Genomic DNA, 18,042 nt, shown 5'->3' with positions numbered 1-18,042 from the left:
ATGAGGCATCAGGTGCCTGACATATGAGGCATCAGGTGCCTGACACATGAGGCATCAGGTGCCTGACATATGAGGCATCAGGTGCCTGACATATGAGGCATCAGGTGCCTGACATATGAGGCATCAGGTGCCTGACACATGAGGCATCAGGTGCCTGGAATATGAGGCATCAGGTGCCTGACATATGAGGCATCAGGTGCCTGGAATATGAGGCATCAGGGAAAATTTATGAGACATTAACAAAGATATCTTTAAACCGAGTCTACCTAGGCGACCATGGAGACGGGCTGGCTGGGGTGGAGGATGAGGGGGAGGCAGACGTTGCAGGATATTGCAGGATATTGAAGGATGTTGAAGGATGTTGCAGAACAGGGATGGCTCCGGCCGGGGCTGATGCGCTCACGCCCACCTCACGATCCTGTTATAACGCAAGCCAGAGCCATACTATCGCTTATAACAGGATTCACCGCCAATGTCAACAAAAAGTCACCCCCCATAGGAGCCAGGCTCCCATGATAATGTGAGCTGGAACCACGCCTTCTCCCACGCTAAGCTCCTCCCATAATGCAACCAGAAGCCGCACCCACCACCAGGATTCTCCCATAGTGCAACCACACCCACACACCCCGACCAGGATACAGCGAGATGCTTGTACACACACTTAAAATTCGAGTCAGTCGGCCGCGGTTCACAACGCTAAACAAGTCTGGTCTAACCAAGTTTAACCAAGCTTAAGCTGACTTATCGGCGTCTAACTTAGCTTAATCTAATGGTACTTAGTCTCTCTTGACTTAAAACCTCACCTACGCTGTACAAATTTGGCCTGATCTAACCTAACAAATCCTAAGTTATCCTAACTCTTGGTTACTTATCCTAACTTAACGTCTCACGTCAAAGAGCGAATACGTTTTGAAAATAAGACGAAAAATGCGTCAGCTAGGACGATTAGCTCTCACCTCTCCCCTGCTCTCACCTCTCCCCTGCTCTCACCTCTCCCCTGCTCTCACCTCTCCCCTGCTCTCACCTCTCCCCTGCTCTCACCTCTCCCCTGCTCTCACCTCTCCCCTGCTCTCACCTCTTCCCTGCTCTCACCTCTCCCCTGCTCTCACCTCTCCCCTGCTCTCACCTCTCCCCTGCTCTCACCTCTCCCCTGCTCTCACCTCTCCCCTGCTCTCACCTCTCCCCTGCTCTCACCTCTCTATATATAAACAGGACGCCAGAGGAGCGGACGTGTCCTCACTGGCCGTCACGTCGCTCCAAAACAAAACAAACAAAAAATCAACAGAAAAACGGCAAATGGTCTTCCCATAAGAGTTCACTGAGGGGGCAGCGCCCCCCCCCCTCCCTGGGGCGGGGCAGAGCCCCCCTCAAGGGCTCCCGGGGAGTATACGGTTCTGGCCTGGTATACCAGCTATACCAAGGGTATAACGGCCGGGTATACCAGCTATACCAAGGGTATAACGGGGAGCGGGACCAGACATACTTTTCCTGATATAGCGCGAGGCGTCCCGTGTCGGGCTGATGGATGAATGGATGGTGGCAGGGCTCCCCCAAGGCCACCTGCCTGGATGCCACCTGCCTGGGTGCCACCTGCCTGGGTGCCACCTGCCTGGGTGCCACCTGCCTGGGTGCCACCTACCTGGGTGCCACCTACCTGGGTGCCACCTGCCTGGGTGCCACCTGCCTGGGTGCCACCTGCCTGGGTGCCACCTGCCTGGGTGCCACCTACCTGGGTGCCACCTTCCTGGGTGCCACCTGCCTGGGTGCCACCTACCTGGGTGCCACCTGCCTGGGTGCCACCTACCTGGGTGCCACCTGCCTGGGTGCCACCTACCTGGGTGCCACCTGCCTGGGTGCCACCTGCCTGGGTGCCACCTGCCTGGGTGCCACCTGCCTGGGTGCCACCTACCTGGGTGCCACCTACCTGGGTGCCACCTGCCTGGGTGCCACCTGCCTGGGTGCCACCTACCTGGGTGCCACCTGCCTGGGTGCCACCTACCTGGGTGCCACCTACCTGGGTGCCACCTACCTGGGTGCCATCTACCTGGGTGCCACCTACCTGGGTGCCACCTACCTGGGTGCCACCTGCCTGGGTGCCACCTACCTGGGTGCCACCTGCCTGGGTGCCACCTACCTGGGTGCCACCTACCTGGGTGCCACCTACTTGGGTGCCACCTACCTGGGTGCCACCTACCCTCACCACCTTCGCAGGAGAGCACCATTCGTGTGTTCATGTCCTCTGGTTGTTTGAGAGTGTGTCAGGACCCCGGGAGTGGGTTGACTCTCACTGTTGCTAGTGCTGCTGGTGGTGGTGTTGGTGGTGGCGGTGGCCCCTGGTGGTGCTGGTGGTGGCTCCTGGTGGTGCTGGTGGTGGCTCCTGGTGGTGGTGGTGCTACTGGTTGTAGGTGGGGGGTGATGGGGGTGAGTGTAGGGGGGTGATGGGGGTGTGTGTATGGGGGTGGGGAGAGCGGTACTGGACATGATACATGGTAGACACAGTCCAGCGTCCAGCATCATGAGTGTTGAAGATCCTGGTCATATCTGCTTAGTGTCTCACATGTCTTCTCCTCGAGTCATGTCTAAAATAAACAGCAATAACATGTAATACATTAATGGTCTTCCTTGCACACTCTTCACACTTATAGTATTCATATATGCCAAGTGTTCTTATAGGTAAATAATACTCACAAGAAAATATTAATTTATGCTTTTATTTAAAATGTATATCTTATATTAGTGAGGATTGAGTGTTCGTTCGGCCGTGACAGCTCTCGTTAGCCTTGTTAATGGTGCGTTAATGGGTAGTTGAGGTGGGCACGGCGTCCGTGACTCGGTGTTAGTGCCGTGTCTTGCGTGCCAGTGCCAGGTAGGGTGACAGGGAGGGGACAGGGAGGGGGAACTATCAGGGGAGGGATGTGCCAAGCCATTACGACTATATAGCACTTGGAAGGGGTCAGGATAAGGATTAGGGATGAGACGCCACCATAGATAATAATAGTCTAGTTTCTACGGTCTAGAACGTCTAGGGGGGGGGGGAGTTGAACATGTTTCGTGACGGGGGGAAGAGGGTGAACGTAGCATGTGAGAGATCAACAAAACTATCATCGTGACATGTTTTCTAGTTTAAACATCTATGAAGAGACGTGGCGCTGGCTGCCAGGGGCGCACGAGCTGACTGACCTTCCAGCTGACCCCTAAGAGGAAGTCAGTGGTGTGTGTGAGTGACGTAAACACTGCCAACTCCTCACACATCACGTCCGTCCACTTTTTGCTGCCAGCCTCCACCGTCACACGGGAGAGACCAGCACGCCATCCACTAGCTGCTCTCCGTGCCTGCTTCAGCCCGGGGGCTCGCGTCCCTTGCGTCAAGAACTAACTCTGGCTGTGTCAGTCGAGCGGGAGGCGGTGAACGCCTTCATCTTGGCGAGAAAGAAGCAGCTGAGGAGATGGCCAGGAGCACCGGTGGAAGGAGGCAGAGGTGTCATCCTTGCTGTGTGTTCCACAGGTGCGCACCGCGCCTCTCTCCCGTCCTCGGGGCCTATCCTTGTGTCCTTTCTCCCTCACGATTCTTCTTTCTCTAGTCTATTATTTCCATGTTAAACCGGAGATGTGGCAATGTGACTGCAGGAAACACGGAATTTGTTGACATCAATGCGCTAAATTTAGACATTGTATCATCCAGGAAGACCATATATGGAGCATACCTGGAGAGGGTTTCGAGAGTTGTTCTATTCCCCGAGCCCTGCCTGAGGCCAGGCTCGACTTATGATAGCTTGGTCCGGCACTTCTTGTAAGAACCTGTCCAAGTGCCTCTTGAAGACATCCACCTTTGTTCCGGCAAAATTTCTAATGCTTGCTGGGAGTGTGTTGACCAGCTGTGGACCTCTGATGTTCAGGCAGTGTTCTCTGATTGTGCCTATGGCACCTCTACTCAGTGAGTAGGTGTGAATAGTTCTATTCTGCATTTCCTTCCATATCTTTCGCTCCAGTATGTTAATATTCTACTGTGCTAATTTGGGACCTGGCCCTCCAGTACTTCCATGTATATATTATTTGATTCCTTTCTCGTCTCCTTTCCTGAAAGTACATTTTGAGAGCTTTGAGACGGTCCCAATCATTTAGATGTTTTATCGTGTCTATGCGTGCCATGTTGTCTGTATTCCCTCTAATTCAGAGATCTCTCCCACTCTGAAACGGAAAGTGAGTACCGAGCAATACTCAAGACAGGACAGCACCAGTGATTTAAACAATATTACCATTGCTGTGGGGTCTCTGGATTTGAACGTTTTCATAATCCATTCTATCATTTTCCTGGCCGCCGCCGCCGCTATATTTGCTCGGTTATGTTCACTAAATGTCAGGTCGTCAGACATCATAATTCCCAGATCCTTTACATTTTGCTTTCCTTCTATAAGTAGATCTGACTGCGTCCTGTACTCTGTGTCCTGTACTCTGTGTCCTGTACCCTGTGTCCTGTACCCTGTGTCCTGTACCCTGTGTCCTGTACCCTGTGTCCTGTACCCTGTGTCCTGTACCCTGTGTCCTGTACCCTGTGTCCTGTGTTTCGTTTAAGTTCCTCGTTTCCACCATACCTCAGTACCTGGAACTTATCACCGTTAAACATCATGTTGTTTTCAGTTTGTACCAGCTCTAGCTATAAATCCAACATTATGTTTGTAAACCAACTATATATGTACTTTTCCTGAATAAAAAATTATTATTATTACAGTATTTATTATAGTTGTCCAATCGAATATTTTATTTATATCTGCCTGTAGTTGTTCAGTGTCTTCTACAGTGGCAATTTTCATGCTGATTTTTGTTATCATCTGCCAAGGATGACACGAAGGGGTGTCTAGTGTTTAGTTAATATCAGGGATAAGAAGGAGAAATAGCAGAGGTACAAGGACTGCTGTGCCCTGGGGTTATCTTCTTGAGGTTATCTTGAGATGATTTCGGGGCCTAGCGTCCCCGCGGCCCGGTCCTCGACCTGGCCTTTTTGTTACACACCCCCAGGAAGCAGTCCGTAGCAGCTGTCTAACTCCCAGGTTACTATTTACTGCTAGGTGAATAGGTACATCAGGGTGAAAAAAGCTTTGGCCCTTTGTTTCCTCCTCCACCGGGGATCGAACCCGGACCCTCAGGACTACGAATCCCGAGCGCTGTCCACTCAGCTGTCAGGGCCCCCCTCAGATGTCAGTACCCCCCTGTACCCCCTCCCCCCCCCCCCCCCCCCACTCTTGGGGAACAGAGCTTTTCACTGCACTTGGGCTTGATCTTACTCGATTTACCGTCACTCTCTGCATGCTGTTTGACAGAAAGTTGAAAATCCAACACCCCACTTTACCCATTATTCCTATTGACCTCATTTTGTGTGCTATCACTCCATGGTCACATTTGTCGAACGCCTTTGCAAAGTCTGTGTATACAACATCTGCATTTTGCTTTTCCTCTAAGGCTTCTGTGATTTCGTCATAGTGGTTGAGTAACTGTGACAGACAGGATCTTCCCGCTCTAAATCCATGTTGTCCTGGGTTGTGTAGCTCATTATTTTCCATAAAACTGGAAATTTGATTCCTAATCACTCTTTAAAAAACTGTTATTATGTGTGATGTTAGTGCAACCGATCTATAATTTTTTGCCAAGGCTTTACTACCCACCTTGTGCAGAGGAGCTATATCTGTACATTTAAGTGCTGCTGGTATCTTCCCTGTATCCAGGCTCTTTCTCCATAGTACGCTGAGCGCTCGTGCTACTGGTACTTTACATTTCTTTATGAATATTGAATTCCATGAGACAGGACCAGGGGATGAGTGCATGGGCATGTTGTCAATTTCTGTTTCAAAGTCTTCTGAGTTTTTGTTAATATCTGCAGCATGGATGTCATTCATAAAGAAGCTGTCTGGATCCTTAACTTTAATGTTGTTAATGAGGGTGCTAAACATAGCCTCATACTGGCCTTTTAGAATTTAACTAATGTCTTTGTTGTCCTCTGTGTCCTCTCTGTGTCTCACGTCTATCATCATGTCGACGATAGAGCACATTCTAGTTACATATACGTTGATACATGCTTTTAAAACAACAGATTCCTTGAATTTCTTAATAATCTATATAAATAAAAATGGAAATGTTCGTTTGTTCAAAATCGCTAATCTCCGAATTTGAAATTTTCACACAATGTTCCATTCACATCCGAGCGGGTTTTATATACCTACTATATAGATGTCACGTCTGTGACGGAAAAAACACATGCTTCTTTTGAAAAACTGTGTTTTTCATGTGAGAGAAATATTCGAAACCTCTTTACCGATTGCTTTGAAATTTTGACACGACGTTGCATTCAAATAGGCGCGTGTTTTTATATACCTACTATATAGATACCACACCTGTGACAGGTAAAAACATGTTTTTTTTTAAACGGTGCTATCTGTTGCACGTAATATCAATACACACGCTATACTAAATATGTTACGAATTCCATTTCAATGTTTCCGATTGCATTGATAAATTGAATTTTCATAGATTTATTTATATTTATTTTCATTTTGATTTTATTATTTTGTGTGACATTGTGTTGGAATTGAGCTGTGTTGTTTACCATACCGTTCATTTCCTGAGTATAGTTTATTTGTTTAATTTTTCATAGTTTTTCGTTTCGTTTTTTAATTGTTTTTCTTATATCTCAGTGATGGGTGTCGGAAAATCCGACACCATTTAATAATCATACAGATAATAGCTGTATTACCAACAAGTTACCCATAGAAAACGTAACTTGTAGTGGAATTACCATCTAAAGAAAACGGGATATCATCACCACATACCATTATAATTCACCAGCTATTCTGCTGGGAATTATTCTTAAATACATTAGTCTTTGGACTTTACCATCATAAAAACATCTTATATAAATTAACTTAATTATCAATATTAAAGTAGAGTAAATGTGACCCTTCTATCACTTTCTGAAATCTGGACAAAGTAGGCCAGGCGTCAGGGAGGAAGGAGGCAGCCATTGTTGTGTCACCTCCGAGACGTGTGGAGCAAATTTAGCTCCTATCATATCTGGACAATGTCGGCCAGTAACGTCAATAGTATGGAGTGTTAAACAGCCATTGTTTATACGAGACCAGAGGCTCACACGGGAGCAAATTCGGCTCCTGTTAATTTTACTTGGACGTAGTGTTATGGAAACCAAAGGTACCATCTCCAACACGATGTCTACAATTCAAGTTAAGTGTTCTTTCCGAAACCCGTTTATCATTCATTTATGGCCATTAATGTCAGGATATAGGGTGACCCGGTTAGATCACGTGGAAGCCTCAAACTAAAGGTATTTAAGCCAGGTCTTCATGTTCCATGTACAGTTTTCTCTGAAATACTTGTCATATATAGGATTCTGGCTTCACAGCTAGCGCACTTTTGACAGGTCAAGACGAGGATGCAAGATTTTGTGCACCAGTTACTGGGTGATGGAAACTACCTCAAAGAGGATAATTTGGTGTCTACACCCTAGTTATACCTGGTGGACTAACCTGCTGTACTATAAGATAAGGAACCTCTTCAATGTATGTAGTTAATTTTGTAGTTTGATTGGCTGCATATATATATAAACTATTAAACCCCCCCTAATGTGTAGAGGATCGATTTGTGAGATTAAGAGATTATTGCAGAAATACAGTCCACTTATCATTATACAAATTGCTATCGAAGTATATAAATTAACGTAAATATAAATTCTATATAAATTCATATAAATTAAATAAATATAAATCTCACAGGTCGGTTCCCACATTATTTGGTCATCTTCGAACCGGATGACGGATTATTTGATCCTTTGAACCCACATTTGGTCATCTTAGTACCGGATGAACCAGTTAACCAGTGGATTCATTAAATAAACTAGTGCAGTGTGATTTAAACAAAGCCAGTCAAAGACAGCGGCGAAGCCTCGTGGGAGCTCAGGAGCCTCCCTCAGCCCAGATCAGCTTCGTCAGCGGTTTCATGCACACCCACAGATTTGGTGGAGTGTTATTCTGTGAAATGACAGCGCTAATATTGAAGCCAGCCAAATTAGTGACTGTGTCTTCGCGATATTGTTCACGGATTTCGTGGTGTTACATTTCGCGAGAGATTATCTACGAATTTTGTGGACTTTATTTCGCGAGGTCACTAATAATATTTAATACTTCTTGATAATATTAGAAGTTTCATAGAGGCTAATTAAGAGGCTATTATCAATAATTGTGTATATTATTTCTCCAAAATAGAGAATTATTTAATATATATTGCACTAGTGATCACAGTATAATATTTACTAATTGCCAACCCACAACAGGGTAGGATAAAACCATTGACTAGTTGAACTATTATCGTTCATCCTAGTCCCATTATTACCATAGTCAGTTGTACTATATTGAATAACCTAACACCATTAATGAATGGTCCAGACCCTATTTTGGGTGTAATTTTTATCAACTCGAGTTGAGTTGTATATATAATAATTTACTTATGATCATTACACCTTTGAGTGATTAATTAGTGTCTCTACCATCCTAGGGTGATATAGAAGAGCTAACCTAAAGGTACTTCCAGTGACACTGGTTTATCACTCAAATCATTAGTGTGGATGATTGTGTATATATATAATGTGTATTAATTTTAAGTGCTAACCTCTAGTAGAGGTAGGATTATTGCCTAGTGAGTGCAGAATTTACCCTAGGCTACCATCAGTGCTTGTTCAGTATTATGAGCAGCCCAAGTACAAGCCCCACAAGGCTTCTCCAACGAGCCAGTATGAATAATGCAGGGAGAATGAAAAGAACCCTTGCAGGTCTTAAAAGCCACTTAACAAGACAGATCAAGAAATGTGAAGATTTGTCACAACAATCTCAAGTTGATTATGCTGACCTGGAAAGCTATTATCAAGCAGCTGCAGGTAAATTTGAGCAAATCAAATGCCAAATGGCTGTCCTTGTGGGGACAGACTATTGTCATCGATTCATCGGTAGCCCTACTAAATATCAGGGTATAACCATGTTAAACTCTGCAGGAGGTAAATTACTCTCAGGCCCAGTATCAAGCCTGAGGAGACCTATGCCTGCAGATAAACAATACCAATAGAAATCTAAATTTGTCAGCTGATTATATTTCTCCAGTAGCATTATACTAAGGAGATTACAGCTGACTATAGTAACAGAGGTTGATGTTAGTATCATCATTTGAAGCTGAAGATGATTTCATGAGGCCTCAGTGGCAAATCAGTGAACAGTAGCCTAAAACAGCTACAAGTCACTGCGACCAATGTCACTGAACCCACTGCAGTCTCAGAACCATACTTTACTTTAATGATGAGCTATTCAATCTTCTGAATCAATTAACTAAATTAAACCCCAATAAATCTGATGACTGATTTGATACATTTATTATTTAATCAAGATGTATTCCATGGGCCTCAGTGTTTATATATCAGTGACCAGTTACCTGAAGAAACTTCAAGTTATATCTAATGTCACTGATCTCACTGCAGTCCCTGAATCATACTTGACTGTAGTACTTGATCACATCCAGTCTTCTGGGTTAAATAATATGTAATTAGGCTTGAATATTAGCCTTTCAAGAGTTGACAGGGAAATGAAATCGCATTAGACTTCTAACCCCTACAACTCTAGTACGGGACATCCGTCCTGTACGAACAGACACACAAATGTGTGATTACTAACTACTAACATCAAATTAATCTAATAATTCGAAGGAGGAGTATCGGTGTTCGTCTGTTCTAAATAGGACTTCGACCCGTGAGCAGCCCCCTGGGGAATTATGTCGGAAAATCCGACACCATTTAATAATCATACAGATAATAGCTGTATTACCAACAAGTTACCCATAGAAAACGTAACTTGTAGTGGAATTACCATCTAAAGAAAACGGGATATCATCACCACATACCATTATAATTCACCAGCTATTCTGCTGGGAATTATTCTTAAATACATTAGTCTTTGGACTTTACCATCATAAAAACATCTTATATAAATTAACTTAATTATCAATATTAAAGTAGAGTAAATGTGACCCTTCTATCACTTTCTGAAATCTGGACAAAGTAGGCCAGGCGTCAGGGAGGAAGGAGGCAGCCATTGTTGTGTCACCTCCGAGACGTGTGGAGCAAATTTAGCTCCTATCATATCTGGACAATGTCGGCCAGTAACGTCAATAGTATGGAGTGTTAAACAGCCATTGTTTATACGAGACCAGAGGCTCACACGGGAGCAAATTCGGCTCCTGTTAATTTTACTTGGACGTAGTGTTATGGAAACCAAAGGTACCATCTCCAACACGATGTCTACAATTCAAGTTAAGTGTTCTTTCCGAAACCCGTTTATCATTCATTTATGGCCATTAATGTCAGGATATAGGGTGATCCGGTTAGATCACGTGGAAGCCTCAAACTAAAGGTATTTAAGCCAGGTCTTCATGTTCCATGTACAGTTTTCTCTGAAATACTTGTCATATATAGGATTCTGGCTTCACAGCTAGCGCACTTTTGACAGGTCAAGACGAGGATGCAAGATTTTGTGCACCAGTTACTGGGTGATGGAAACTACCTCAAAGAGGATAATTTGGTGTCTACACCCTAGTTATACCTGGTGGACTAACCTGCTGTACTATAAGATAAGGAACCTCTTCAATGTATGTAGTTAATTTTGTAGTTTGATTGGCTGCATATATATATAAACTATTAAACCCCCCCTAATGTGTAGAGGATCGATTTGTGAGATTAAGAGATTATTGCAGAAATACAGTCCACTTATCATTATACAAATTGCTATCGAAGTATATAAATTAACGTAAATATAAATTCTATATAAATTCATATAAATTAAATAAATATAAATCTCACAGGTCGGTTCCCACAATGGGAAGACCAGATCATTTGATGTTCCCAATTTTCTGATGGGAACATCAGATCACTTGGGAATGCATCGGACGAGGGAGTTGGGAATGGTGGGGAGGACGAGGGGACGGTGTAGTGGGGAATGGTTGGGAGGACCAGAGGATGGGGGAGGGGGGAAATAGTGGGGGAGGACTGGAAGACCGGAAGAGGATTGCTGTAGCCTAGCCACACACACAGGCGTTGCTGAGCCACAGCAACGCGTGGCCGGGTACAACTAATTCAATAATAAAAATATATTTGCAGTAAAAAAAAAAATTATATAATACCAACGTACACAATGCATCTGTATTATACATTGTCACAGGAAGCTGCAGGTCAAAGACGTCACTATTAAAGAAGGATAGTAGGAAAACTATCTGGTCAGGCAAAACGTTGATTGGGTGAGGAATGTAGTTGCTGGGTGCACCTGTGGTTAAACTACCCCGAGCATTTCCTCTCTCCCAAATTGTCCGGTTTTGAGCATTTTCTCCTTTAACTGTCATACGATGTTTGTGTTAGCTTTTTTCCGTAAGGTTATCACCGTGTAAACATTGGTTATCATATTGCTGCCCCTTGGTTATCATATAGTTGTTGCTGCTCCTTGGTTATCATATAGCTGTTGCTGCGCCTTGGTTATCATATAGTTGTTGCTGCTCCTTGGTTATCATATAGCTGTTGCTGCCCCTTGGTTATCATATAGCTGTTGCTGCCCCTTGGTTATCATATAGTTGTTGCTGCTCCTTGGTTATCATATAGCTGTTGCTGCGCCTTGGTTATCATATAGTTGTTGCTGCTCCTTGGTTATCATATAGTTGTTGCTGCCCCTTGGTTATCATATAGCTGTTGCTGCCCCTTGGTTATCATATAGTTGTTGCTGCTCCTTGGTTATCATATAGTTGTTGCTGCGCCTTGATTATCATATAGTTGTTGCTGCTCCTTGGTTATCATATAGCTGTTGCTGCCCCTTGGTTATCATATAGCTGTTGCTGCCCCTTGGTAATCATATAGTTGTTGCTGCTCCTTGGTTATCATATAGCTGTTGCTGCGCCTTGGTTATCATATAGTTGTTGCTGCTCCTTGGTTATCATATAGTTGTTGCTGCCCCTTGGTTATCATATAGCTGTTGCTGCCCCTTGGTTATCATATAGTTGTTGCTGCTCCTTGGTAATCATATAGTTGTTGCTGCTCCTTGGTTATCATATAGCTGTTGCTGCTCCTTGGTTATCATATAGCTGTTGCTGCGCCTTGGTTATCATATAGCTGTTGCTGCCCCTTGGTTATCATATAGCTGTTGCTGCGCCTTGGTTATCATATAGCTGTAAACTCTTGCAGAAGTTGTGCTTACCTGTGTGTGTGTGTGTGTGTGTGTGTGTGTGTGTGTGTGTGTGTGTGTGTGTGTGTGTGTGTGTGTGTGTGTGTGTGTGTGTGTGCGTACTCACCTAGTTGTATTCACCTAGTTGTGCTTGCGGGGATTGAGCTCTGGCTCTTTGGGCCCGCCTCTCAACTGTCAATCAACTGATTTTTTTCCCCACATTTATCGTCTACAAACATCTACATATAAGACTCAAGTCGACAGGACAGGTCATGGTAGACAGGTACATGGTAGACAGGTCATGGTAGACAGGTACAGGTCATGGTAAACAGATCATGGTAGACAGGTACATGGTAGACAGGTCATGGTAGACAGGTACAGGTCATGGTAGACAGGTACAGGTCATGGTAGACAGGTCATGGTAGACAGGTCATGGTAAACAGATCATGGTAGACAGGTACAGGTCATGGTAGACAGGTACAGGTTATGGTAGACAGATCATGGTAGACAGGTCATGGTAAACAGATCATGGTAGACAGGTCATGGTAAACAGATCATGGTAGACAGGTACAGGTCATGGTAGACAGGTCATGTTAAACAGATCATGGTAGACAGGTACAGGTCATGGTAGACAGGTCATGGTAAACAGATCATGGTAGACAGGTACAGGTCATGGTAGACAGGTACAGGTCATGGTAGACAGATCATGGTATACAGGTCATGGTAGACAGGTCATGGTAAACAGATCATGGTAGACAGGTACATGGTAGACAGGTCATGGTAGACAGGTACAGGTCATGGTAGACAGGTACAGGTCATGGTAGACAGATCATGGTAGACAAGTCATGGTAGACAGGTCATGGTAAACAGATCATGGTAGACAGGTCATGGTAAACAGATCATGGTAGACAGGTCATGGTAAACAGATCATGGTAGACAGGTACAGGTCATGGTAGACAGGTCATGGTAGACAGGTCATGGTAGACAGGTACAGGTCATGGTAGACAGGTACAGGTCATGGTAGACAGATCATGGTATACAGGTCATGGTAGACAGGTCATGGTAAACAGATCATGATAGACAGGTACATGGTAGACAGGTCATGGTAGACAGGTACAGGTCATGGTTGACAGGTACAGGTCATGGTAGACAGATCATGGTATACAGGTCATGGTAGACAGGTCATGGTAAACAGATCATGGTAGACAGGTACATGGTAGACAGGTACAGGTCATGGTAGACAGATCATGGTAGATAGGTCATGGTAGACAGGTCATGGTAAACAGATCATGGTAGACAGGTACAGGTCATGGTAGACAGGTCATGGTAAACAGATCATGGTAGACAGGTACAGGTCATGGTAGACAGGTCATGGTAGACAGGTACAGGTCATGGTAGACAGGTACAGGTCATGGTAGACAGATCATGGTATACAGGTCATGGTAGACAGGTCATGGTAAACAGATCATGATAGACAGGTACATGGTAGACAGGTCATGGTAGACAGGTACAGGTCATGGTAGACAGGTCATGGTAAACAGATCATGGTTGACAGGTACATGGTAGACAGGTACAGGTCATGGTAGACAGGTACAGGTCATGGTAGACAGATCATGGTAGACAGGTCATGGTAGACAGGTCATGGTAAACAGATCATGGTAGACAGGTACAGGTCATGGTAAACAGATCATGGTAGACAGGTACAGGTCATGGTAGACAGGTCATGGTAGACAGGTACAGGTCATGGTAGACAGGTCATGGTAGACAGATCATGGTAGACAGATCATGGTAGACAGGTCATGGTAGACAGGTCATGGTAGACAGGTACAGGTCATGGTAGACAGATCATGGTAGACAGGTCATGGTAGACAGATCATGGTAGACAGGTCATGGTAGACAGGTACAGGTCATGGTAGACAGGTCATGGTAGACAGGTCATGGTAGACAGGTACGGGTCATGGTAGACAGGTACAGGTCATGGTAGACAGATCATGGTAGACAGGTCATGGTAGACAGGTACAGGTCATGGTAGACAGGTCATGGTAGACAGGTACAGGTCATGGTAGACAGGTCATGGTAGACAGGTACGGGTCATGGTAGACAGATCATGGTAGACAGGTCATGGTAGACAGAAACTTGCAGCATTCATGATACAAAAGTGAACATTCTTCAGGCGCCTCATCCCGAGTTCAACTCAACTGATCTCATGCATCATTACAAGTTACATTTAGTGTTACAATTCTCAATTCCTACAGCGCATTAAGTAGTGAAAGTGACACTTAAAAAATAAATTGGAGTCAAGTGAATACAATAAGTAGGATAAATGCCGCCATGTCAATGTCTTCCTACTAACTGCGCATGCGCTTCTCCCGCCAGGTGTGAGCTACGCTACCCGCCTGTGGCCAGTCGGTCTCGAAGCTTCACAGCGGAAGGACGTCATCACATGTTCTCTCGCTTCGCATGAATGGGAAGCGACCTGTAGACGCCAGGATCCCATAAAACCCCTCTCAGCACAGGGAGAATACTCCAGTGAGCCACTAAAGTGTTGGAGCATGGCAGGGGAGGCGGACACGAGGCTCCAGGAGAGCACAATGGAGGTGCCAGAGGGGATGCACCCCGCCTGCAAGTCTCGCCTGATGCGGTGGCGTGTGGTGGGGGCGGTGCTGGCCTTCCTGGTGGTGCTGGGCTGGGTCTTCATCATCGTGGTGCTCATCCTGAAGGAGAAGTGGCAGCTGGTGCTGGTGGCCTGGCTCCTCCTCTACTCGGCCGCCCACTTCTGCTACTGGTACTGCAAGCGCCATAGCCTCCTCACCCTCCATAGACAGGTAAACACGCCGTTCTCACTCCTCGCTCACCCACTCTCTTACAGGCCTCAGCGATGAGTCTCAGCACAGTTGTAATGTAAGGAAGTTTGTGTAGTAAAGCTGAGACGACGAGGGGAATATCATTCTGGGATTGTGTAGTAAAGCAGAGCCAAGTAGGTACTCCCTTGAAGCCCCGTTCTCTCATAATAGCGGGCTCTCAGCCTCCCCCTAGGGAATACTCCCCAGCAGCAGCAGACAGGTCCTGCTGTAATAGCGACACGTACACACAGCAGCAGCAGACAGGTCCTGCTGTAATAGCGACACGTACACACAGCAGCAGCAGACAGGTCCTGCTGTAATAGCGACACGTACACACAGCAGCAGCAGACAGGTCCTGCTGTAATAGCGACACGTACACACAGCAGCAGCAGACAGGTCCTGCTGTAATAGCGACACGTACACACAGCAGCAGCAGACAGGTCCTGTGCTAATAAGTTCAAGGACCAATTAATAGGAGTGAATCATCTGCTGTGGAGGCGAGTGGGACGTGCAGACTGTCAGGCAGGACTTGCTGGTGGCGGGGTCAGCGCCGCCCCGTGACTTCTGGCGCCGCCCCGTGACCTCTGGCGCCGCCCCGTGACCTCCGACGCCGACCCGTGACCTCCGACGCCGCCCCGTGACCTCTGGCGCCGCCCCGTGACCTCTGGCGCCGCCCCGTGACAACCCTCCAGGCGTCGCAGCGAGGATGATCTCACACATTTACGCTCTGGAAACTTTGAGCGTAATAATTACCCGACCAGATCATTCTCTCTATGCTTAGAGCATTTTGTTGCTAAATATACGCCCTTGGGTACATACGCCCTTGGTTATGTGTCCCCTACGGCAAATCTGTTAGGAAGGACGCGTTTCGTAGTTGTTGGGAATGAAATGCGTTGATCAGGTGGCTCTTAAGTCTGGCTGAAGACTTTCTTGTGGTCTATATGACAAGGACAGTCTTGGGGGACCAGATGAGAGACAAGGACAGTCTTTGGGGACCAGATGAGAGACAAGGACAGTCTTGGGGGACCAGATGAGAGACAAGGACAGTCTTGGGGGACCAGATGAGAGACAATGACAGTCTTGGGGGACCAGATGAGAGACAAGGACAGTCTTGGGGGACCAGATGAGAGACAAGGACAGTCTTTGGGGACCAGATGAGAGACAAGGACAGTCTTGGGGGACCAGATGAGAGACAAGGACAGTCTTGGGGGACCAGATGAGAGACAAGGACAGTCTTGGGGGACCAGATGAGAGACAAGGACAGTCTTGGGGGACCAGGCGAGAGACAAGGACAGTCTCGAGGGTCCGGATGAGAAACAAAGACACTCCCGGGGGCCCAGATGAGAAACAAAGACACTCGGGGGCCCAGATGAGAAACAAAGACACTCGGGGGCCCAGATGAGAAACAAAGACACTCGGGGGCCCAGATGAGAAACAAAAACACTCTCGGGGGCCCAGATGAGAAACAAAAACAGTCTCGGGGGCCCAGATGAGAAACAAAGACACTCTCGGGGGCCCAGATGAGAAACAAAGACACTCTCGGGGGCCCAGATGAGAAACAAAGACACTCTCGGAGGCCCAGATGAGAAACAAAGACAGTCTCGTGGGCCCAGATGAGAAACAAAGACAGTCTTGAGGGCCCAGATGAGAAACAAGGACACTCTGGGGCCCAGATGAGAAACAAAGACAGTCTCGGGGGCCCAGATGAGAAACAAAGACATTCTCGGGGGCCCAGATGAGAAACAAAGACACTCTCGGAGACCCAGATGAGAGACAAAGACAGTCTCTGGGGCCCAGATGAGAGACAAAGACATTCTCGGGGGCCCAGATGAGAAACAAAGACAGTCTCGGGGGCCCAGATGAGAGACAAAGACAGTCTCTGGGGCCCAGATGAGAAACAAAGACACTCCCGGGGGCCCAGATGAGAGACAAAGACAGTCTCTGGGGCCCAGATGAGAGACAAAGACAGTCTCTGGGGCCCAGATGAGAAAAAAAGACACTCCCGGGGGCCCAGATGAGAGACAAAGACAGTCTCTGGGGCCCAGATGAGAGACAAAGACAGTCTCGGGGGCCCAGATGAGAGACAAAGACAGTCTCGGGGGCCCAGATGAGAGACAAAGACAGTCTCTGGGGCCCAGATGAGAAACAAAGACACTCGGGGGCCCAGATGAGAAACAAAGACAGTCTCGGGGGCCCAGATGAGAAACAAAGACAGTCTCGAGGGCCCAGATGAGAAACAAAGACAGTCTCTGGGGCCCAGATGAGAGACCTTCAGTGTACAAGAAGTGCTCCAGTTAAAGGGTTTTTGCTCCTCGACAAATTATATGAGGACTGAACCACTTGTTGCTTCAACCGGTTATCCCAGACCTCTCCTGCTGGCTACACCCGGCCTCCACGCTGTTATCCTGGTGACCCGGCCTCCACGCTGTTATCCTCATGACCCGGCCTCCACGCTGTTATCCTGGTGACCCGGCCTCCACGCTGTTATCCTGGTGACCCGCCACTATCACTGTTATCCTCACGACCCGCCACTATCACTGTTATCCTCACGACCCGCCACCATCACTGTTATCCTCATGACCCGCCACCATCACTGTTATCCTCATGACCCGCCACTATGACTCGTTTTCCTGGTTAGTGTCGTGTGTGGGAGGGGGGGAGTGACCAGGGGGGGACTTCCTGCCACTTGCCAGGAACGTTTAGGTCCTCTACCCCCCCCCCCCCCGAACCCCCCCCTCACGTCCCCCTCGACCAATTCCGGTCCCTATCTCCCCTCCGTCGCGTCCATCCCTTTCCCCCCCCCCCTCTCTAACTACCAAGACCTGGAGACGACTGAGCAGTTCCTTGCACTAAGTAGTTCCATAAACAACTGGAAGTGACACACGTAGCTAATTAGTCTTCAGTATAACTGCATTAACAGCTACTTAACGGTAATTGCTAAGAAGAGCTTCGTA

At 46.8% G+C, this 18,042-nt stretch overlaps 2 protein-coding genes across 3 annotated transcripts in view; both read left to right on the top strand.

The window, feature by feature from the left end:
* LOC123748570 (uncharacterized) overlaps positions 1 to 18,042 on the top strand; it is a 94,916-nt gene that overhangs the window by 53,919 nt on the left and 22,955 nt on the right. For both annotated transcript variants that reach the window (XM_069334035.1, XM_069334036.1), the window contains exon 2: positions 14,622 to 15,070. In XM_069334035.1, the coding sequence (XP_069190136.1) occupies positions 14,798 to 15,070 (273 nt within the window). In that variant the 5' untranslated portion in view covers positions 14,622 to 14,797. The remainder of the gene's footprint in view (positions 1 to 14,621; positions 15,071 to 18,042) is intronic.
* On the top strand, positions 1,526 to 2,251 carry LOC138369951 (secreted effector protein PipB2-like). The gene has a single exon (XM_069333705.1). The coding sequence runs from the start codon at positions 1,526 to 1,528 to the stop codon at positions 2,249 to 2,251; it is 726 nt and encodes a 241-aa protein (XP_069189806.1).

This window comes from Procambarus clarkii, chromosome 30 (assembly GCF_040958095.1).
Source record: "Procambarus clarkii isolate CNS0578487 chromosome 30, FALCON_Pclarkii_2.0, whole genome shotgun sequence".
Taxonomy (NCBI): Eukaryota; Metazoa; Arthropoda; class Malacostraca; order Decapoda; family Cambaridae; genus Procambarus; species Procambarus clarkii.
This window is presented reverse-complemented; position numbering and strand designations above follow the sequence as displayed.

Coding starts and splice junctions, on each gene's coding strand:
- LOC138369951 (XM_069333705.1), top strand. CDS start 1,526: ATGAATGGATGGTGGCAGGGCTCCCCCAAGGCCACCTGCCTGGATGCC.